At 41.6% G+C, this 23,277-nt stretch overlaps 1 protein-coding gene across 1 annotated transcript in view; it reads left to right on the top strand.

The window, feature by feature from the left end:
• Positions 1–20,596, top strand: part of LOC137677120 (probable global transcription activator SNF2L2) — a 53,758-nt gene extending 33,162 nt beyond the window's left edge. Inside the window, exons 3-7 of the mRNA XM_068424304.1 lie at positions 9,143–9,248; positions 10,063–10,164; positions 18,048–18,174; positions 19,756–19,898; positions 20,459–20,596. Of these exons, the coding sequence (XP_068280405.1) occupies positions 9,143–9,248; positions 10,063–10,164; positions 18,048–18,174; positions 19,756–19,898; positions 20,459–20,488 (508 nt within the window). The 3' untranslated portion in view covers positions 20,489–20,596. The remainder of the gene's footprint in view (positions 1–9,142; positions 9,249–10,062; positions 10,165–18,047; positions 18,175–19,755; positions 19,899–20,458) is intronic.
• The last annotated feature ends 2,681 nt before the right edge of the window (positions 20,597–23,277 follow it).

Raw genomic sequence — 23,277 nt, 5'->3', positions numbered from 1 at the left:
CTTCTGATCCTCTTCGTGGCCCTCATCTGGACCTGCTCCAACAGGTCCATGTCTTTCCTGTACTGAGGACTCCAGAGCTGGATGCAGTACTCCAGGTGGGGTCTCACCAGAGCAGAGTAGAGAGGGAGAATTACTTCCCTCGCCCTGCTGGCCACGCTTCTTTTTATGCAGCCCAGGATATGGTTGGCTTTCTGGGCTGCAAGCGCACATTGCCAGCTCATGTCCAGCTTTTCATCCACCAGCATCCAGCCCTTGGTGAAGCCATGCTGGCTGTCTCGAATGACCTCCCTGTCCTCCATGTGCCTTACCATAGCTTCTAGGAGGATCTGCTCCATGATCTTCCCAGGCACAGAGGTGAGGCTGACAGGTCAGTAGTTCCCAGTGTCCTCCTTTCTACCCTTTTTAAAAATGGGTGCAATGTTTCCCTTTTTTGAGTCACCGAGGACTTCACCTGACTGCCATGACTTTTCAAATATCATGGAGAATGGCTTCGCAACTACATCAGCCAATTCCCTCAGGACTCTGAGATGCATCTCATCAGGTCCCATAGACTTATGGATGTTCAGGTTCCTCAGGTGGTCTTGAACCTGATCTTCTCTTACAGTGGGAGGGACTTTGCTCCCCTAGTCCCTGCCTTGCTGTCCATCCACTCAAGAGGTGTGGGAAGAGAGGTTGCCAGTGAATACTGAGGCAAAAAAGTTGTTGAGTACCGCAGCCTTCTCTAGGAAGTCTCCTAGTGATGTCCTGTCTTGGTTTCATTGGGATTTGGTTTCAGTTTGTGGCCAGCCATGGTGATCAGCCCTCAGGAGACAGCGTTCCCCTGCAAGACCTGCTCGGGAGAGACGGTACACATCACAAGGTGCCCTGTGGTTTTTCCTGTGCGACCATGGAGGAGACATGAGGAAATCGGATGGAAAACCTACCTTGGCTTTACAGACACGCGTACATGAGTTACAAGGTGAACCGACTAGGAATGGGGCTTCCTCCAGGAGATTTGTTGCTCCAGTTTCCAATGGGAAGCTCTCCAGACAGTGTAGATGGGCTTCAGATCCCTATTTGCCAGATGTGAATAATGGGGATCAAATCTACATGAGCTGCTCGAACCAAGATGTCGATAATGAACACTATGTTCAGGATTAGAGGGGCCCTGCCTCCAGCCAGGTGGAGGAGAGGGACAACTGTGTTTTTTGGACTGTGTGGGTTCGATGGCCTGGCACATCAGAGATACAGCAGTATAGGGCTTTAGTGGACACTGGTGCACAATGCACCATAATACCGTTGAACTATAAAGGGACTGAATCGATTTCTATCTCTGGCGTGACAGGGGACTCCCAAGAGCTGACTGTACTGGAAGCTGAAGTGAGTCTGACTGGGACTGAGTGGCAGATGCAGCCTATTGTGATCGGCCCAGATGACCCATGCACTCTTGGCATAGATTACCTGAGAAGAGGGTATTTCAAGGACCCGAGGGGGTACTGGTGGGTGTTTGGTGTAGCGGCTGTGGAGATGGAAGAAATTAGACAGCTGTCTCCCCTGCCTGGTATATCAGAGGACCCTTCTGTTGTGGGGCTGGTGAGGGTCGAGGAGCAAAAGGTGCCTATTGCTACTACAACGGTCCACTGATGGCAATATCAGACTAACAGAGACTCACTGATCCCCATCCACGAGCTGATCCGTCACCTGGAGAGCCAAGGAGTGATCGCAAAACGTGCTCCCCCTTCAACAGTCCCATATGGCCAGTGTGAAAGTCCAGTGGGGAATGGAGACTAACTGTGGACTATCGTGGCCTGAATGAAGTAACACCACTGCTGAGTGCTGCTGTACCGGACATGTTAGAACTCCATTACGAACTGGAGCCAAAGGCAGCCAAGTGGTATACCACGACTGACATTGCAAATGCGTTTTTCTCCATTCCTTTGTCAGTGGAGTGTAGGCAACAGTTTACCTTCACCTGGAGGGGCATCCAGTACACCTGGAATAGACTGACCCAGGGGTGGAAACACAGCCTCACCATTTGCCATGGACTGGTCCAGACTGCATTGGAGAAGGGTGGAGCTCCAGAACACCTGCAGTACATTGATGACATCATTGTATGGGGTGATACAGCAGGAGAAGTTTTTGAGAAAGGGGAAAAAGTAATTCAAATCCTTCTAGAAGCTGGTTTTGCCATCAAAAGTGCTAAGGTCAAGGGACCTGCAAAAGAGATACAGTTTTTAGGGATCAAGTGGCAAGATGGCTGCTGTCAGATCCCAATGGATGTAATTAACAAAATAACAGCCCTGTCTCCGCCAACTAACAAAAAGGAGACAGAAGCTTTCCTAGGCGTAGTGGGCTTCTGGAGGATGCACATTCCCCATTACAGTCAGATTGTGAGCCCTCTCTATGAAGTGACTTGACAGAAGAATGACTTTAAATGGGGCCCTGAGCAACAACAGGCTTTCGAGCAAATTAAACAAGAGATAGTCCATGCAGTGACCCTTGGGCCAGTCTGGATGGGACCAGAAGTAAAGAATGTGCTCTACACCGTAGACAGGGAGAAGGGTCCTACCTGGAGCCTCTGGCAAAAGGCACCGGGGGAGACTTGAGGTTGACCCCTGGGGTTTTGGAGCTGGGGATACAGAGGATCAGAGGACCGTTATACTCCAACAGAAAAAGAGATACTGGCAGTCTATGAAGGCGTTCGTACTGCCTCAGAAGTAATTGGCACTGAGGCACAGCTCCTCCTGGCACCCAGATTGCCAGTGTTGAACTGGATGTTTAAAGGGCAGACCCTCTCTACACATCATGCAACTGATGCCATGTGGAGTAAGTGGGTTGCATTGATTACTCAGTGGGCCCGCATAGGGAACGTTAATCACCCAGGAATCTTAGAAGTGATCATGGACTGGCCAGAAGGCAAAGATTTTGCAACGGTGCCAGAGGAGGAGGTCATGCACGCTGAAGAGGCCCCACCATACAATAGACTATCAGAGAATGAGAAGCATCATGCCTTGTTCACTGATGGATCTTGCCGCATTGTAGGCAAACAGCAAAGGTGGAAAGGTGATGTGTGGAGTCCCACGTGACGAGTGGCAGAAGCAGCTGAGGGAGAAGGTGAATCAAGTCAGTTTGCACAAGTAAAAGCCATCCAGCTGGCTCTAGACATTGCTGAGCAAGAAAAATGGACAGTACTCTACCTGTATACTGACTCGTGGATGGTAGCAAATACCCTGTGGGGATGGCTGAAGCACTGGAAGAAAAACAACTGGCAGGGCAGCGGCAAACCCATCTGGGCAGCCAAATAGTGGCAGGATATTGCTACCCGATTAGAGAAGCTGGTTGTGAAGGTAGGTCACGTAGATGCTCACGTACCAAAGAGCAGAGCCACTGAGGAACAGCAAAACAACCAGCAGGTGGATCAAGCTGCTATGATTGAAGTGGCCCAAGTAGACCTGGACTGGCAGCATAAAGGTGAATTATTTTTAGCTTGGTGGGCCCATAATACATCAGGCCATCAAGGCAGAGATGCCACATATAGATGGGCCTGTGACCGAGGGGTGGATTTGACCATGGACACCATCGCACAGGTCATCCACGAATGTGAAACATGCACTGCAATTAAACAAGCCAAACGGCTGAAACCCCTGTGGTATGGAGGACGATGGCTGAAATATAAGTATGGAGAGGCCTGGCAGATTGATTACATCTCGCTTCCACGAACCCGTCAAGGCAAGCGCTATGTGCTCATGATGGTGGAAGCAAGTACTGGCTGGTTGGAAATATACCCCGTGCCTCATGCCACTGCCCGTAATACTATTGTGGGCCTTGAAAAGCAGATTTTGTGGCCACATGGCACTGCGGAAAGAATCAAGTCAGACAAGGGGACTCATTTCCGAAATAGCCTCATAAACACCTGGGCTAAAGAGCCTGGTATTGAAGGGATATATCACATCCCCTACCATGCAGCACCGCCGGGAAAGTGGAATGATGTAATGGGCTGTTGAAGATGACACTGAAAGCAATGGGTGATGGGACATTCAGACACTGGGATGAACACTTAGCAAAGGCCACCTGGTTAGTTAATACCAGGGGATCTGTCAGTCGGGCTGGTCCTGCTCAATCCGAGCTGTTGTGCACCGTAGAGGGGGATAAAGTCCCTGTGGTTCATGCAAGGAATATGTTGGGGAAAACAGTTTGGATTACTCGTGCCTCGAGCAAAGGCAAACCTATGCATGGAATTGCTTTTGCTCAAGGACCTGGGTGCACCTGGGGGATGATGCAGGAGGATGAGGAAGTTAAATGTGTACCCCAAGGAGATTTAATTCTGGGCGAGAATAGCCAATAACTGTCTGATGCTGAGTGTCATTTATTATAGTAAGAATCACCCCAGACTCTGAACATGGGCTACAGCAGATACATGCACTGCAAGATCAAGATGCAATACACCATCCTGCTGTGCCCAACTTCACCAGTCCATAACACCGTACTGAGGCCTGGTCCTGAGCTCCTAACTGAGTGGATCCCACACCAATGTTTTTTCCTGCCCTGAGAAATATTATGAGAAATGGATCCCATGGATTCAGACTGAATTGATTCAATGGACTTCTTGGTGAGATGGCCCATGGACTGGAGACAATATCTGTGTGTATATGTGGATGTGTATGTATGTTGAGTGATGGGGAAAATAGCAGTGATTTGATGTAAATGATATAGAATAAGGGGTGGAATCCTGTCCTGGTTTCATTGGGATTTGGTTTCAGTTTGTGGCCAGCCATGGTGATCAAGGCCCTTAGCAGTTAAATCCAGGGCAGCTGACCCAGGCTGGCCCACAGGTGTCTTCTATATCATTGACATCAAGTTCACTATAAAAGGGAGGGCTTGCTTCAAAGAGGGGGGGCTTTTTATGTTCTTCTTGCTTTGTTTTTCATCTTCTTCATTGTGATTTCTGGAGCAACTGGCCAGTGCTCTGTGGATAAGTATGCTTTTGTCTGTTTTATCTTGTCATTTGTTTTGATTTCTTCATTTCATTAAAATCTGGTTAACTTCAATGTATAAGTCTCTCTCTCTTTTTCCCAATTCCTTTCCTCATTTGGGGAAGGGACATTGGGTGAGAGAAAAACTGCTATTGTTTAGCCCTGGGTGTGGGCTAAATAAAGACATATCCTTAACCTGCTCCCCAGGGAGGCAGCAGACTTCCCTAAGAGGAGGATCTGCACAGCATATTGGACCCTCTGTTCCTCTCAGAAGGGAGTCACCTAAAACTATAACCCTTTTTTTTTTTTTCCTTGTGGAGGTGGTCATGATATGAGGGGGTGGGCCTTTATGACCTTGGCAACAGTTCTGGTGTAGATGGACCATCATCCACACAATCGGTTGACTAGTGGAGGGAAGGATACACAATCCCCTTGATCTTGTGTCTTTTTTTTTTTTTTTTTCTGGTGGCTGTTTCTGTCTTAGGGAGGGCAGAGCATGGTTCCATCTCTTTCTCAGACTCCATGGTGCTCCTTAACCTGTCCACTTCCCCTCAAAGCTCTGCCACTAAGCTGAGCAGATCATATACTTGGTCATAGCTGAAGACCCCCAACAACTGCTCTGTATCTGCTGACTGGCCTTTGCTTCTGTCCAAACTCAGTCCAGGGTTCACATAGGCCATGTCCTTCAAGGCTGTTGTTGCAACTCCGGTATCTTTTATGTTCCTGTGCATCTGTACCTCCCAAGGCCCAGCCCTCTGAAGTGAGAATGTCCTGGAGCCTCCCTATCCTACAGCCATTACAGCTATCTGAATTGTGAAGGCTTCTCCTTTGTTCAGTTGAGCACCCAGGATAGTTGAGCAATCGAGGCACTCACAACAACCTCCCTGTTCTTGGGGCCCCAACCTTTTCACATACCCATAACAGTCATTTTTGATTACACAAATATTGTCTTTTCAAACATGCAATATAGAAACACATATATAAAGGCAGGAGGAGGTAATGTTTCTGTGATAGGAGATTCTGGGAAAATGGTACAACAGAATAAGTTGTTACTGATCTGGGTGGACAAAATTAAAGGGCAGTACATCTGGTTTTACCATTTACATGAAAAATCAGAGACATGCTCTTTGTGGGTTTTGGTGGGTTTTTTTTGTAAGCACTTTGAAGACTATATTTCATATCTACTATAATGGTGCAATTGTAAATTTGTGTTTGTTCCCATTAAAGTATAGTATTAGCTGATGAAAGTAGAGTTTTACTACTTTCTTTTTTAAAAAATAATTTAGTTTTTACCAATTTTTTTAATGGGAAAATGTTTTAATTTTTGCGCAAGTACAGAGTGAGGTGGTCTACAGAATAACATACCTTCTGGCTTCTGAAGACACAGTTTTGTCACAATATTGGATGACTCCACAAGTCATCTGCTAATTGTGTGATAATTTTGCAAGTAACTTGATGTGCCTTTTAAAGATTTAGCTTACATCTGCATATGATATATGTTGTAAAACAGAATCATTAAAAGAACATTAATAAGTTTGTGAAGTCAAGCAGGCAGAAGGTAAGTACAGCCTGTAATGCCATGACAGAGTACTGGTTTCATTTGTTTTTTTCCACAGGATCTTTGCCTCATATCATGCGCAAGATGGGCAATGATCACTTAATGAACAGCTATTTGTTATTTTGCTTTATCTTCATTCCTGAATATGTGGTTTTGTGCCTTACTTCTTGTGTCCATTATTCAAACCCTATTAGAAGACAGAAGTATGAATTTTCTTATGGGCTTCTTTATGGTGTTCATCAGTATATAGTATCTAAATGCTTTGCAAACATAATTGAGTTTCACAACACCATAGCATTATTTTAATTTTATGGATGACAAATAGAGACTTAAACTTTAAGATAGCATTTGGCCACCAGAGGTCTGTTTTCAGAGTACTTATTGTTTTATATGTTCAGGAATAAATTTCATTGATGTCATTTGCAGCTGTGAATGTTCTACACTTTTGGTTATTAAAGAAAATAATGTAAATGTAGCTTTTGTTTGCAACTTCCCATTTCTCTTTGAAAACACAAACTGAAACAAAAACAAATTCTGTCATGTGGAATCACATTATCACTCACATAGATCACTGATAGTATTGGAGGATAGTATGGGATTTAAATCCACAGTACAAACCTCTCTCCCTTTGACTCATGAAGTATAGAAGTAGTAAATTGACCTCTTCTGTGTGAACCAGTACTAGAAGGGGATGAGAGACAGAGCGGCATAACAATTTCACAAATATTTGCTGATGGGAGAGGAATAATGACAATTTGGATTAGGATTATCTGTCTATTTTATTATTTTCTCTTATTACAATATCCAGGTGCTTCCCAAGTAAATCAGATCTGTTTGATGAGTTGCTAGTAAACTTTCTGGAGTTTGACTGGTTTTCTCATGTGTGGTACAGAACAGGGTGGTCTGGCCTCAACAGCTATAAGGGTTGGACCTATGCTCAGGACACTTTCCCCTCCCTGGTGGATATACATAGCCAGCCTTCTCTTCTCACCCTGCAGCAGCTGCTAAAAGTATATTTGTGCACCTGCCATAACCTAACAGGCATTTGACTGCTAGGATTGTGTTTGCTGTAAACTGGATGGAAAAATACTCTACATAAGATTTATGCCACAGGATATTGGTTGGACCACACTGAATAGGAAGCTGTGCTTGGAATATTTGAATTATTGTCCTTCTCTCTCATACAATGTCTATAAGAAGAAATGTCCCAGAACTAAACCAAGAACATCAAAAAATCTTGGATCAGTTGAAAGACATCTCCATGTGAAAGAAAACTGTTTATTCCTAATTGTTCATTGACCTCCTAGGTCCATAGGCAAAATAGTATCTACCCAAATCCTGAGACTTGCACATTAAGAGATTTCTATTGAGAAGGCATAGATGATGACATTCATAGAGGACACAGCTGTCCCATACACCTTATCTTCCTTCATCATGACAGAATTACCTAAATTAACCTTTGATTCAGCATTAGTTCCACTGTGTCTGATAAGATACCTGCAGTTTCAACAGAATGCTGTATTGTGGACAGCTGTAAGAGAAGCTCAGGTGAGAGACTCAAGAACTGGCAGCAGGCTCTGTGTTGCCCAACTCCTACAAATTACCATTCAAAGGTGGAAATGAGAAAACAGGGTCCCTTTGGAGTAAGTTGTGATAGAATTAAGCAGTGATATTTCTGTCTCTGAAATACAGGTTGAGAAACACTGGTGAATGCTGTCTATGTAAACAGGCTACAGTTCTCAGAAGCTGCTTTTTTATGCTACTATGACTGTCAGATAAATGGCAGTACATAAATATATATATATATGCCTGAGCTCATAAGGGCCATTAACAGATCTTTCCTCTCCAAATAACTCATAGTCAGCTATTACCTGGGAAGGCACAAATGAGAGGATAAAAAGAACTTTTATTCAGAAGCATTAAAGTAGCTATTAATAAGGGATGGGCAAGGGAAAAATCTGGAAATCTCGGAGAATATAAACAGTTGCAAATCATAGGCAAAGTGTATCTTAGGGTATCCAAGGAATTCAAATAATCCATTACTTTACTTCTGACAATTCTTTCCGGATGATTAAAGAGGCACAAACTGCAGTACTAATTTTCAACACACTTACAATTATCTTCCTGGAAACCTAACATTCATTAATGAAAGTTAATACTGGCATTTATTGTAAAACCTAGTTGATCTGATTTCAATCAGCATCTGGTATAATAGCACCCAGTATGGACAAATAGTTCACTATGAACCAGAGCTATAAAAATAGCTATAAAAAAGATCAAGAGGAAGATAAATTTAAGGTGACAAGAAAGAGAATAGTTAAGAATAATAAAATAAAAAGAAGAAAAGAATAAAACTGCCCTAGACAAAGCACTAGAGAATTCAGATTAAAATCCTGATCCTTCTCCTTTATGATCTACACATATGATGGTGGTGATGTATCAGGACAAGAACATGAAAGTTGTGCATTAAACTGTAGATTAATTATATCAAATCAATAAGATAATTCAGAACAAAGTTTGATACTAATTCTTTACAAGAAATAAATGCTAGATTTTTAATAATTTGATTGTATACAATTTTTTGAGAAAGTTGTAGTAATTCTTTGTATTGTGTGCTTGTTTTTCTCAACAGTTCAGGACGGCAGCTAAGTGAAGTCTTCATTCAACTCCCATCTAGAAAAGAATTACCAGAGTATTATGAATTAATTAGGAAACCAATGGACTTCAAAAAAATAAAGGTGAGAACCATTTTTGGGTGTGGACATTTCTTTATTCCTTTTCACTATATAGAAATATGAACATTAAGTCCTAATTAAAATTATGATCATGTAGATATTAAATTTGCCTATGTTTTTTCCTTAGATTTTAAATTTCAATATACCCCACGTTATGAATTTTAATGTATATTGCACTACTTCACTACTAACACCTAAGTCAAAGCAAAACCCAGGATGACATAAATCATACTTTGAGATGATACATTAATGTTTTTTTTTGTAAAGGACCAAATCCTGAATCTGTAAGCAAAACTTAAATAAGTGTAGTGCTTGCAAAAATTTTATGTTGTTGGGAGGGATCTAATCATCTTTCAACTAGTATCACATCTTGGAACAACCACAGTTGGACAGGTGAGGATTAGGCAACTTCTTGCACCTTAGAGGCCATGAGGAGTTCATGGCTCTCTTTTACCTTCACTCACACTGTACCTCTTTTTGTTTCTGTACTGAGAAGAAACTTGGAATTGAACTCCTTTCTTACCCACAACAAGACAATTTCTTGCAATTTGTTGCTTTTGGCCCTTCCAATTCACACGATGATTGCACAATTTTTAGTCTGCATTTGGCCATGATGCGTTTTGTCAGCATATTCCTCTCACACAGGCTTTAAATTTTGTTTGTTTTAATCAGGTACTTGTCATTCCACTTAGGTTAAATGTTTAAAGAGAAGGTTTTAATGTATTGAAAAGCAATATTGTCTTATCCATTATTTTTCTTTTTCTATCCCCACTGCTGCCATCCATCATTCTCCCCATCTTCTTAACAAATGCAACAGGAAAGAATTCGTAACCATAAATATCGGAACCTCAGTGATCTGGAGAAAGATGTCATGTTGCTGTGTCACAATGCTCAGACATTCAATTTGGAGGGATCACAGGTCTGATTGAACCACTTTGTGTTAAATGTGTCTTCCCTACTCAGTGTTTTCAGTGCTTGTTTAATTATGACAATTCTGTATATAAAACCTCTATTTTAAATGTTATTACTACTTTTAATGAATAAAAATCATAGAATCATAGAATGGTTTGGGTTGGAAGGGATCTTAAAGATCATCTAGTTCCAACCCCCCTGCCACAGGCAGGGACACCTTCCACTAGACCAGGTTGCTTAAAGCCTCATCCAACCTGGCCTTGAACACTACCAGGGAGGGGGCAGCCACAACCTCTCTGGGCAACCTGTTCCAGTGTCTCACCACCCTCACACTAAAGAATTTCTTCCTAATATCTCATCTAAATCTCCCCTCTTTCAGTTTAAAACCATTCCCCCTCATCCTGTCACTACCTGACCTTGTAAAAAGCCCCTCTCCCGCTTTTCCTGTAGCCCCTTCAGGTACTGGAAGGCTGCTATGAGGTCTCCCTGGAGCAAAATGCCCGGATTCTTTGACGCATCCAGAATCCTTTGGTCACAACTAAATTCAAACATTCAGGGAATTTAGTTTTGATTCCATAATCCTGAGATCAGTTTGTTCTGATATACTTTAGGACAGTTTTCAGATTATTTGAATCTATGCTAAATGGCTGTGCCCTGAAGAGCCATATGTTGGTTTGAACTCACCAAAGTGCATAATACAAGTAATTGAGAGAATGGTCCAGCTTAGGGACAGTTGTTAAGTGTTTAGTGGTAAAATTTTCAGCTCTACTAGTGGAAGATAAAGTTTAAAGTTTGTCTGACACTAAATCTTTGTGTATATAGTGTTAAAGAAAATTGGCAGAGTCCGGGTCTCTGGGTTTGCTGGTTTTATTAAACAACTCAGAGTTGGACCACCACCGCAGTGAATGGTACCTGACTCAAATTCACTATCGGTTTATATAGAAACTAATAAGCAATTACATCATAAACATTTCATAAGCTTCTGTTAAAATTCTACTAGCTATTTCAATTCTTCTTTTCTTCAGTTGTTAGATGTCCACAAAAGTCCATTATTCTTCATCAGTCAGACGATTCCCCCATCTGGTTCCACTTAGGTCTAAGTCGACACCCCATCCTCGACGTTCTTGCTGTGATCAGTGTCCTTAATGTTCTTGCCGTGATCAGCGTCCCGTCCTGATCCAGGTTGACCAGAGTCCGGTTCCCACCGCCAGTGTCTCCTAAACATTCAACCTTAAAAACAACTAAAGTTATATTTAAAACCTTATCTATGCTAATTTTTATTTCTAAGTGTTTTATATTATTTCAGAGTAAAAAAGGGTTGGTCATACATCCCCTTAATTAAATCATCAGTAATTTAATTTTTCTGGGTCTACTCCTGTTAGCTACTCATTAACTAATGACTGATGATTTGCCGAGTCATGGGTCAGGGTTACACAAAGGGGCTCTGAGAACATTATTCATGGGGAATGAAATCCACCTGTGTTTATTCAGATAGACTTATATTAATTATTCTATTCACCATTCTATTTCACCCCTATTGATCCTTGTCTCTCTAACTCATAAGAACTTTTACATTAATCGTGTGAAAATTTCCATAACATATAGTTCATATTCTCTGGACATTGACATTTCTTTCTTGTTGAAAGAACAATATCCATTTTGAGAGACTGGAATAATGTACCCTCATTAATAAATAATGTACCCAAATGTCTCATCTTTGAGAGATATAGAGTTCAGGATTTTGCCTAGTTTACAAACAAGGATGCACTCAGTCCTATGAATTCACAATAGAAGAGGTAAACAATGGTACAAAAGAAGAGTACAAAAACCTGGAAGACAGATAAGAAAGTTGAAATATATGCTCTGGATTCTCTGAGATTTAGTTATGAAAGGATAAGATCAAAATGGGACAGACACACTAGGCTAGTCAAAAAGACATTAAACAAAGGGTTATGTGAAAAGGGGGAAAAATAAGTGTTGAACAAAATTAAGATCATTGGAACAAAATACATCCAAGCACTGCAGGACATGAAGAGAATAAACTCTTTGCTTTCCTATATGCCAGTCTTAGGAACCTGGGCAAACAAACAGAATTACATTTGTTCATTATGAAAACAAATTCAGCCTACTTGGTCCTGAAAGCTGGTGGGAAGATTGGAATGTTTAAATTTTTATCAAAAGGTTGAGTTGGCAGTAGGAAAGAAGATAGAGAATAGCAACATATGTAGAAATTTTTATTTATATGGCAACATATGTAGAATAAAGTACTACCTGTAGCAGAGTCTCTGACACAATTTTAAACACACATTCTAGCAGATAAGGCCCAAATAGCATGATGCAACACACTATTAAACTGCAATAGATAAGACAATGACTGCTTTTGTAATGTTCAAGGAAAAAAAATGTCATGGAGAACTTCAGTAAAAATGTTATAAACGGAATGTCGCATGCTGCCAATATTAATGCATTCTGCAAGTGTCTAAACACTATAGATGACCCTTTGCTATTGTCCTGGTTTGGCCCAAACCAGGCCAATTTTCCTTTCAGTGATTTTTACTTTCAGCTAAGTCTCCTCTAAATAACTGCACTTTCTGAAACTAACTGCATGTTCTGCAGACAGTGTCTGCTTCCAGGACTGATAACGCTCGAAGTTTGTAGTTATCGCTGAGGCACCGGTAGGGATGTTATGCAGAAAGGCTCTTGCTGTACTTAGTCTTAGAGAAACCAAGGTCACTGCTGAATTCCTCACTGCTTACAAGTGAAGAGCCAAAGGGGGGGTCGCAGCTGCAGGGGGGAGCGGACAGGGCAGGTGACCCAAAATTGGCCAACGAAGGTATTCCATCCCATACACGTCATTCTCAGTATAAAGCGGGGGGATCACGAGGGTCTCGCTCTCTTTCTGCTATGGCCAGTGTCCAAGGAGGACTCCGTCTGTTTTCCTGCTGCCCCCGATCCTGATCTGTGCATCCCTGAATCCAGCTCTCGACCGTCGCTAGGCCCAGCCTGGGCCTTCCCGGAGCCTGCCCTGCAGTGCCGGTGGTGACGTGGCTGACTTCAGGGGAGCTCAATCTTGGTTTTGTATATATATATTTGTATATATTTGATTATTTCTATTATTGTTATTATACTCTTTTTCATTATTATAGTTTATTAAAACTGTTTTAACTTTCCAACCCGGAAGTCTCTCTCCTTTTTCCCTTTCCCTTTGGGGGGAGGGGGGGGGATAACAGAGAGCATCTGCCGCAGGTTTAATAGCCAGCCCAGCTTTAAACCGTGACAGCTATACAGAGGAATTTTATATCATGTTATCTGACAAATAACAAAGAAATTGAACATTCAATTAAAAATGAGGGGTTGTTTAGTACAAATGATCATTACTTGATTATTTTTGTTGTGTACAAGCAGAATAAAATGTTGTCTGTTGTACAGACATTTTTTGATATTTTAACATTCAATTAAATGAAAAAATCAAAATGAGCTCAATTATTCAAGAAAAAAATATTAATGATTGGAAGTGTGGGAGAAAATTTTACTAATTGTTCACAAGTGATGATTTTGCTTAGTGATACAGATGTTTAGCTATTTTACTGCTAATTAAAGTAAATGGAAAAAAATAAGAAGGGAAGCTGATATCAAAAAACATGACTGAGAAGTTTGAAATTGTTTGGAAGTTGATCAGGTAGGTAAAAATATGCAAGGAAAAATCAATGGTCACATGAGAAATCAATATAGATAATTATTCTTGTCAGAAAACTTTGATTGGTATTCTCTTGGTAAGATTATCAGTAATGATACTGAAACGGTAGAAATGTTCAATAGATATTTCTGTTCTTTGGAAATAATCAGATTCATATCACAGAATGATGCAGAAATATTTTCCATTCCAACATGCTAATGTTATCTACCAAATTTAGTATTACTTTTTAATGCATGAAATCTAAATATCTTGTACCTATGATTTTTTTTTTAATTTCTGTCTGAGACACCCCCTGTACAATTAATTTTTATTTTCATTAAACCTTGGGACATTCCAAGGTGGATGGCTATGGATGGCTATAAGCTCTTTAAGAGGGACAGGCGAAGCAGGAGAGGCGGTGGGGTAGTGTTGTATGTTAGGGAGTGCTTGGACTGTGTCGAAATTGAGGAAGATGGTGAGGATGACAAGGTTGAATGTCTATGGGTAAAGATCAGGGGGAAGGTCGGCAGGGCTGACATTACGGTGGGAGTCTGTTATAGACCACCCAACCAGGATGAGCAGGCGGACTGTTGCATCCTCACATTGGTGTCAGTGCTCAATGGCCCTGGGGTGCGGATAGCCTCAGGCCAGCCAGCAACCGAACGGAGCTTGCCGCAGACAAGCGGCAACAGCGGACGAGGCGTTTTACAAGCGGCTGTCAGAAGCCGCCCGGTCGCCGGCCCTTGTACTCGTGGGCGACTTCAACTTGCCGGATGTCTGCTGGAAATACAACATGGCAGAGAGGAAGCAATCTAGGAGGTTCCTCGAATGTGTGGAGGACAACTTTCTCATGCAAGTGGTAAATGAGCCCACTAGAGGAGGGGCCCTGCTTGACCTGTTGTTTGTGAACAGAGAAGGACTAGTGGGAGATGTGAGGGTCAGTGGCCGTCTTGGGAATAGCGACCACGAAATGTTAGAGTTTTCGATAGTGGGGGAAGTAAGGAGGGGCAAGAGCAGAACTTCTGCCTTAGATTTCCGCAGGGCAGACTTTAGCCTGTTTAAGAGGTTGGTGGACCGAGTCCCTTGGGAGTCAGTCCTGAAGGGCAAAGGAGTCCAGAAAGGCTGGACATGCTTCAAAAGGGAATTGCTAAATATTCAGGAGCAGGCTGTCCCGGTGTGTAGGAAGACAAGCCGTCGGGGAAAAAGACCGGCCTGGTTAAACAGAGAACTTAGGCTAGAACTTAAGGAAAAAAAGAGAGCCTATTTGCTCTGGAAGAAGGGTCAGGTAACTTGGGAGGTCTATAGGGATGTTGCCAGGTCGTGTAGGGAGAAGATTAGAAGGGCCAAAGCTCAATTAGAGCTTGATTTGGCTGCTACAGTCAAAGATAACAAAAAAGAGTTTCTACAAATACATCAACAGCAAAAGGAGGGTCAAGGAGAGCCTCCACCACTTGCTGAATGAGGAGGGTAGTGTAATGTCAGGGGATGAGGAAAAGGCAGAGGTGCTCAATGCCTTCTTTGCCTCGGTCTTTAATGTCAAGACCAGTTGTCCTCAGGAGACTCGGCCCCCAGAGCCTGAAGTTAGGGACGGGGGGCTGTGTGAACCCCCCGTAATCCAGGAGGAGACGGTTAGTGACCTGCTGTGCCAGTTGGACACCCACAAGGCTATGGGCCCGGATGGGATTCACCCCAGAGTAATGAAGGAAATGGCAAATGAACTTGCCAAACCACTCTCGATTATCTACTGGCAGTCCTGGTTAACTGGAGAAGTTCCAGCTGACTGGAAATTAGCAAATGTAACGCCCATCTACAAGAAGGGTCGGAAGGATGATCCAGGGAACTATAGGCCTGTCAGCCTGACCTCGGTGCCAGGCAAGGTGATGGAACAGATCATCCTGAGTGCCATTACACGGCACATGCAGGACAATCGGGGCATCGGGGCCAGCCAACATGGATTCAGGAAAGGCAGGTCCTGCTTGACCAACCTGGTCTCCTTCTATGACCAAGTGACCCGCTTAGTAGATGAGGGCAGGGCTGTGGATGTAGTCTATCTAGACTTCAGTAAGGCATTCGACACTGTCTCCCACAGCATCCTCCTGGACAAACTAGCTGCCCGGGGCTTGGATGGGTGGACTCTTCAATGGGTTAAAAACTGGCTGGATGGCCGAGCCCAGAGAGTGGTGGTGAATGGGGCAAAGTCCAGCTGGCGGCCGGTCACTAGCGGTGTTCCCCAGGGCTCAGTTCTGGGGCTGGTGCTGTTCAATATCTTTAGAGATGATCTAGACGTAGGGATTGAGTGCACCCTCAGTAAATTTGCAGATGATACCAAGCTGGGTGGGAGTGTCGATCTGCTGGAGGGTAGGGAGGCCCTACAGAGGGATCTGGACAGGTTAGATAGATGGGCCGAGATCAACGGCATGAGGTTCAACAAGAACAAGTGCCGGGTCTTACACTTGGGCCACAACAACCCCATGCAGCGCTACAGGGTGGGGGAAGAGTGGTTAGAAAGCGGCCTGGTGGAAAGAGACCTGGGGGTGCTGATGGACAGGCGGCTAAACATGAGCCAGCAGTGTGCCCAGGTGGCCAAGAAGGCCAATGGCATCCTGGCCTCTCTTAGGAATAGTGTAGCCAGCCGGTCTAGGGAAGTGATGGTCCCTCTGTACTGGGCACTGGTGAGGCCGCACCTTGAATCCTGTGTCCAGTTGTGGGCCCTGCACTTCAAGAAAGATGTTGAGGTGTTGGAGCGAGTCCAGAGGAGGGCGACCAAGCTGGTGAAGGGTCTGGAGGGTCTGACCTACGAGGAACGGCTGAGGGAGCTGGGGTTGTTTAGCCTGGAGAAGAGGAGGCTCAGAGGTGACCTTATTGCAGTCTACAACTGCCTGAAGGGAGGTTGTAGTGGAGTGGGAGTCTACCTCTTCTCCCAGGCAACTAGCGATAGGACAAGAGGACATAGCCTCAAGCTTCTCCAGGGGAGGTTCAGGTTGGACATTAGGAAGAATTTCTTTTCAGAAAGGGTTATTAGACATTGGAAGGGGCTGCCCAGGGAGGTGGTGGAGTCCCCATCTCTGAATGTGTTTAAGAAAAGACTGGACATGGCACTTAGTGCCATGGTCTAGTTGACATGGTGGTGTCAGGGCAACGGTTGGACTCGATGATCCCAGAGGTCTCTTCCAACCTGGTTGATTCTGTGATTCTGTGATTCCTGCAGTAGTTCTCAAATTTTTTAGGTTTTCTTTTATTCTGTGTAATAGTTTGGATCCACTTTGGCTCTGACACATACTTATATCATTAAAATAAAATATTTATGTGCGCACTACTTAAATTAAAAGACACAAACCCATAAGTTTAATTTGGACAGAGATATTTAAGTATACAATAAAGTAATATTTATGTGAGATACTTCATATTTGTTTTATTGGTATGATGCATGCTCCTCTGTTTTTTTTCGAGCAAAGCATTGCCATCTGGGCTGGATGCTTAAAAGGTGCTTTCAGGGAGAGACAGAACTTATATGGTGTGTTCAATTTAACCAATGCATTGCTTCCAAAGTTTCACAGAGCAGTATGTGCAAGCTCATTTTGTGAAAATTATTATAGTGTCTCATTATTATTTTTAATTTTTATTTCTTTTAATCTGGCAAATACATTACAAGCCACATGTAGTCCTCTCATTCATAGATGTTTTTCCAATGAGGTTAATATAAAAGCTGATAGCACCAAAACCACTTAGCAGGCTTGAAAATATTAATAATAATATTATTAATAATAATTTTGGATAAGCTTTGATTTTCAGTCTTTTTGGATTTTAAAGGAATGAGTCTTAAAGGAATCCCAAAGCTGCTTGGGATAAATTTTTTTTTTTTTACCACTTTGGATTTTGGAACAACAATTTTTCAAGGCTGTTATGATCTAATTAGAATCTATCATAGTTCTAGTGGTAATAAAATAATAATGAAAGAGAAACAATTGCATTCCAGGATGGACTCTTTTTCTAATTGGATGTTTTAAATGTGATACATTTTAAGTCATATTTTTGTGGCTCACTGTTGCTCACTGTTGGCCGGATTCTTAATTTAGAAAATTCAATATTGGCATTTTTTTGTAAAATTAATGAAACAAGAATTGTTTCATTCTGTGAGTTTGTATAGGAAAAAAGGTGAATTTTTGATGATGCTTGGCTTGCAGTTCTGACATAGGTTTGCTTTTGTACTGTAGATCTATGAGGATTCCATTGTTCTTCAGTCTGTGTTCAAAAGTGCACGACAGAAGATTGCCAAAGAAGAGAATGAGGATGACAGCAATGATGATGATGATTATGATGAAGAGGAGTCAGAGTCAGAATGTAAGTTGCCTGTTGAATGCTGAGAAGGAAATACATTTAGGGAAGAAGAAATAATTGATTTTTCCATTTGTGTACTGAGACTGGTTATAGACTTTCATTTTCCACTGGTTGGAAGTAGTTTCTTACAGTTTGCTGTTTTGGCTGCTTCCACTCATCTTAAGTCTCTTGGCTACTCTATTCTGGCTATATTTCTTAGAATTGTGCTGAAGACTTGAAGTATTCACAGTAGGTACTTTTAAGCACTGCTCAGATGGAAACACATCTGACTTATCCTTATCTGACTGACCATGAGTATATATGGACCCTTCTTTTCCTTATCACGTCGCTTGCAAATATAAGTGCCTAGAACTAGTGACTTCCTTAATCCATAGGTGAGCAACCTTTCTGATATTATGCAACATATATGATTAAGAACCAGAAAATGTTACTTCAGTGAGACAAAGGGAAAATGGAATTCAGATTGTTTGGCAAGCAAGAGGCCCAGCTAATCTTCTGTGAGATGGGCCCAGGCTAGGCCAAAAATTCATCTGGGATCTAGGGCATGCTGCAGGTTAAGTTGGAGAATCTTTTAAGAAGTGATACTCTCATCTCTTATTAAATTATTTTGATATAATTTATTTATTATTTATTCTCCATTGGTAAAAATTTATGTCTTTTATTTCCAGTTTGAATTTTAATTTGCTGCATCTCTGCTATTCCACAGAATTGCCAGTAGGTTCACAAACACTAATGTCAAAAAAATACTATAGAAAGAGCCAGATATTATCTTTCAGCTCCCCTGACCAATTAAAGTTTCCTCAATAGGTACCTTCTCATATAACCTCTGAACTTGAAGTCCCTGCAAAATTGGAAACATGATATTGTGGAAAAGGAGGGATCCCTTCAATCTGCTTTCTGCCACCCAAGTGCTTCTACCTTATACTTTCTAACTACCTAGAACTGCACTTTATGTCTGAATAGGGAAACTAGAGTACTTTTGCCTTGAGCTACTCTACAAGTATTACAAGCAGCTGTGCAGAGCATGCAACTTCATTGGTTCATCTGGAAATGAGCAGATACCCTGGAACTGGGCACTTGTGTTCTCTTCAATAAGCTGTGAACTCAAAAATTTCCAGTCACCTCCACATGGAGTTTGTGCAATTAAAAAAAAAAAGAAAAAACAACCAAAATTGTCTGTTCCTACTGAAGATAGACATTTTTCTATGTGCAGGCAACAAAAAATACTTTATTTCTTAACATGCATCTTCTTGTACAAGGTTCTCTGAGTGTAGTTGCAACACTAAATATTATCATCTGTAAGTGCCATGAATTCTAAAAGTGAAAGAAGGGTGCACCTAATCAACTCTCAGATTTTCTTGATAGTTTAATGCAAATTAGCACTGCAACTATCAAGAACACAAATAAAAACAAATATCTCTACTTAATTCCATGATCCAAAGAACCGAAAAAGGATTTTTTTTTCAGGCTACAGGGGGAGAATTTACATGAAGACAGACTGTTTAAAAGTTATTTTAAAGTTTTTTAGTAGGAAAATGGTATACAATAAAGGCAGATGTTACATTCACATTCCACTTTTTACAGCAAAATCAATGAAAGTCAAAATCAAGCTGAACAAGAAGGATGAAAGAAGCCAGGACAAAGGCAAAGGCAAGAAGAGGCAAAGCCAAGTAAAAGCCAAACCTGTTGTGAGTGACAATGACAGTGATGAGGATCAAGATGAAAACGTAAGTTTTGTTCACTGAGATTTTGGAAATGATCGCAGTGATTTAATCTATACCCTGTCCTGTTTGCACTCAGAATTTTCACCTCTTCATGCTTAGAAACATTAAGCATTGTTTTTAATCTGTGTCATCATCTTGGGAGGATGGGGGAGCAGGTTCAAAATGTGTTACGGTTTGCTTGTAGGATCTGATCTTGGTGCTGGAAGACAAAGAAGTCTGACACTTTTGGCACTTATTTTTTGAAGATGTTCTTTCTTTCGTCAAAACTTTAAAACTCATGGTTTGTTTGCTTTCATTCCCACCCTAGAAACACTTGGTTTTAATTTCTCGTAGGTGTTTCTATTAATGCAACAAATGAAGACAGATCTTTCCAGACATTTTTAAAATACCTGGGTAGACAGAAAGGAGATAGTGTTTCCTGACTCTGTGCCTTTTCTTCTCTAAAGAGGCCCACAGCAATTTAACTGGAATGAAATGTCATGAAAGGAAAATAGTAAATAACATATTACTTTTCTTATGGCTATCTTGATTTGTCAATTTAATTGTAATTTTTCTTTTTTCAGTCAGAAGCAAGCGGAAGTGATGATGAGTAATTCACAGAGTTTATTTCCTTAGCAGAACTGACCACATCCCCTTCCCCTCTCTCATTTTACAACCACTGAACTCATTTTGTCAGACATTGGGTTGTATTCTCATCCTTATAAACTAGCTCTAGGATGGTGCCTGACAAACATATGATATCATAGTGTAAAAAAGGAAAAAAGTAGCATACTGTGACTGAATGCACCTCAAAGATTTTTTTTTTTTAAAAATCTCCAAAACAACAAAAAAGCTTTTGATGAAAAAATGTGCATTGATAGCATATTTCTCTGGGTTGGGTTTCCTTGGTAATGGTTTCATCATGCCTGGTTTTATCATTTGATGTTTTCATTGTCATAAGAAAGACAAAAAAATGTCTTTTGTAGCATTGATAACCAGAAGAAGCCATAAAAAGTCACTGGTTATTTTATTTTTCATCAGGCAGTTCTCTGGTCTATTGCTTTTTTACACTGTGGTGCATATATGCAACTTTGTTGAATAGCTTATAAATGTACACTAGTTAGCCTTTACCTCACCTTGTCCTGTATACATTTTTTCACTTTATGCTTGATGATCTTCAGGAAAATGTTTTTTTGAATTGTAGCAAATTTATGTGTACTGAAAACTTTGCCAATTTTTTCTCTTCTTGATTAAAAACAATGGGTTGAAAAATGTTTTAGAATATTGCAATCTATATAGTGTAATGAATGGCTTCTTTCATCAAACTGATCTTCTATGTTACCAGTGTGAATTCTCACCTTTTCCCTAAAGTGTACTTAATCTTTGCTTTCTTTGCACAATGTCTTTGGTTGCAAGTCATAAGCCTGAGGCAAATAAAATTCCAGTAATTTTGAAGAATGTTGTATTGGTGCCTTCCTAATAAAGGGATAATTTATCTCAATAAACACAGCCTTGTGTAATGACTTTCACAAAAACCCTTTTTACTATAGTGACAATAGTGCCTCTTGTAGAGAGACCCAAGGTGCTCTGCTCTAAACAGGTAACGTAAGAGCTTGTCTGAATTCCATAGAATCATCCTCAGAGAGAGGTACAAGACAAGTGACAGCTATTAAAAGATACCTTGAAATGGAAGCATAATTCCAATCCCTACCTAGAATTCAAGTGGTTAATCAATAAAACAAACATCTTTGTTCCTTTTTATTTTTTTTTAGGAAATGTTTCTGTCCATATGTTTTAGTGGGAATGAATACAGTTAGTTATGTAGGCAGTCACCCCATCTATAAATGAGTGGGAATGAATACAATTAGTTATGTAGGCAGTCACCCCATCTATAAATGAGTGGGAATGAATACAATTAGTTATGTAGGCAGTCACCCCATCTATAAATGAGTGGGAATGAATACAATTAGTTATGTAGGCAGTCACCCCATCTATAAATTTGTTTATTTTCTTCATTACGAAGAATCAGATCATGCTTTCCAGGACTGAGATGCACTAAGATGTGGAAATGTAAAGAGACTACATGTAACATCTACACTTAATATTGCTGTTAATTCCTGTAGAAACACAAAATTCTCACATTCTAAATATACAATCAATATAAATTTTTTACACCCAGAACATTTCTTAAACTGAAGATTTCTAAGTTATATGAACCATTTGTTTCTCAGTACATATCCTCGCTGTTAAGGATGTTATGGGAGCTGTCAGACTTAGAGGACTCAGGGACTTGTGAATTCCTTGTTCCCAGCCACTGAAGTACAGCTGGGTGCACTCTAAGACCCACTGTAAGATGCGCCTGCTGCCGTCCACATTTGCAGGTTTGGCCAGTAACGAGGCTGAGCGTGTATTCCGGGGAGGCACATACACACACATGGGATACTAACTGACTTTGTTTAGCCCACACCCAGGGCTAAACAATAAACAGTTTTTCTCTCACCCAATGTCCCTTCCCCAACCGAGGAAGGAAATTGGGAAAAGGAGGGAGACTCATGGGTTTGAAGTTAAACAGATTTAATAAAATAAACCAATATCAATGACAACACAAAACACACAAAATTATACTTATCTACAGAGCACTGGCAAGTTGCTCCAGAAACAGCAATCAATGAGAATGAGGAACAGAAGGGGGGAGGGGGGGAGAGAGAGAGAGAGAGAGGAACAGAAGGGGGGGGGGGAGAGAGAGAGAGAGAGAGAGAGAGCGCCTCTTTAGCAAGCTTTCCCTTTTATAGTGAACTTGATGTCAATGATCTAGAATACATGCTGTGCTTGATGCACCCCAGGACACAGTTGGGCCTTTTGGCTGCCAGGGCACACCGTTAACTCATATTCAACTTGCCATCAACCCAAACCCCCAGATCTCTTTCTGCGGGGCTGCTCTCCAGCCTCTCGTCCCCCAATCTGTATGTATAACCAGGATTGCCCCATCCCAGGTGCAGAATCCGGCACTTGCTCTTGTTAAATGTCACATGGCTGGTGATTGCCCAGCTCTCTAGTCTATCCAGATCTCTCTGTAAGGCCTCTCTAACCTCGAGGGAGTCCACAGCTCCTCCTAGGTTAGTATCATTGACAAACTTACTTAATGTACATTCGATTCCTGTGTCCAGATCATTTATAAAAACATTAAAGAGCACTGGCCCTAAAATTGAGCCCTGGGGAACCCCACTGGTGACTGGCCACCAGCCTGATGTAACCCCATTTACTATAACTCTTTGAGCCTGGCCCGTCAGCCAATTGTTCACCCAACGTATTATGGACTTGCCTAGCTGTATGCTGGACGTTTTGTCCAGAAGGATACTGTGAGAGACAGTATCAAAAGCTTTGCTGAAATCTAAAAAAACCC

The sequence above is a fragment of the Nyctibius grandis genome (assembly GCF_013368605.1).
Source record: "Nyctibius grandis isolate bNycGra1 chromosome W unlocalized genomic scaffold, bNycGra1.pri SUPER_W_unloc_1, whole genome shotgun sequence".
Classification (NCBI taxonomy): domain Eukaryota; kingdom Metazoa; phylum Chordata; class Aves; order Nyctibiiformes; family Nyctibiidae; genus Nyctibius; species Nyctibius grandis.
Note: the sequence above shows the minus strand (reverse complement) of the source record. Positions and strands in the feature narration are given on the sequence as shown.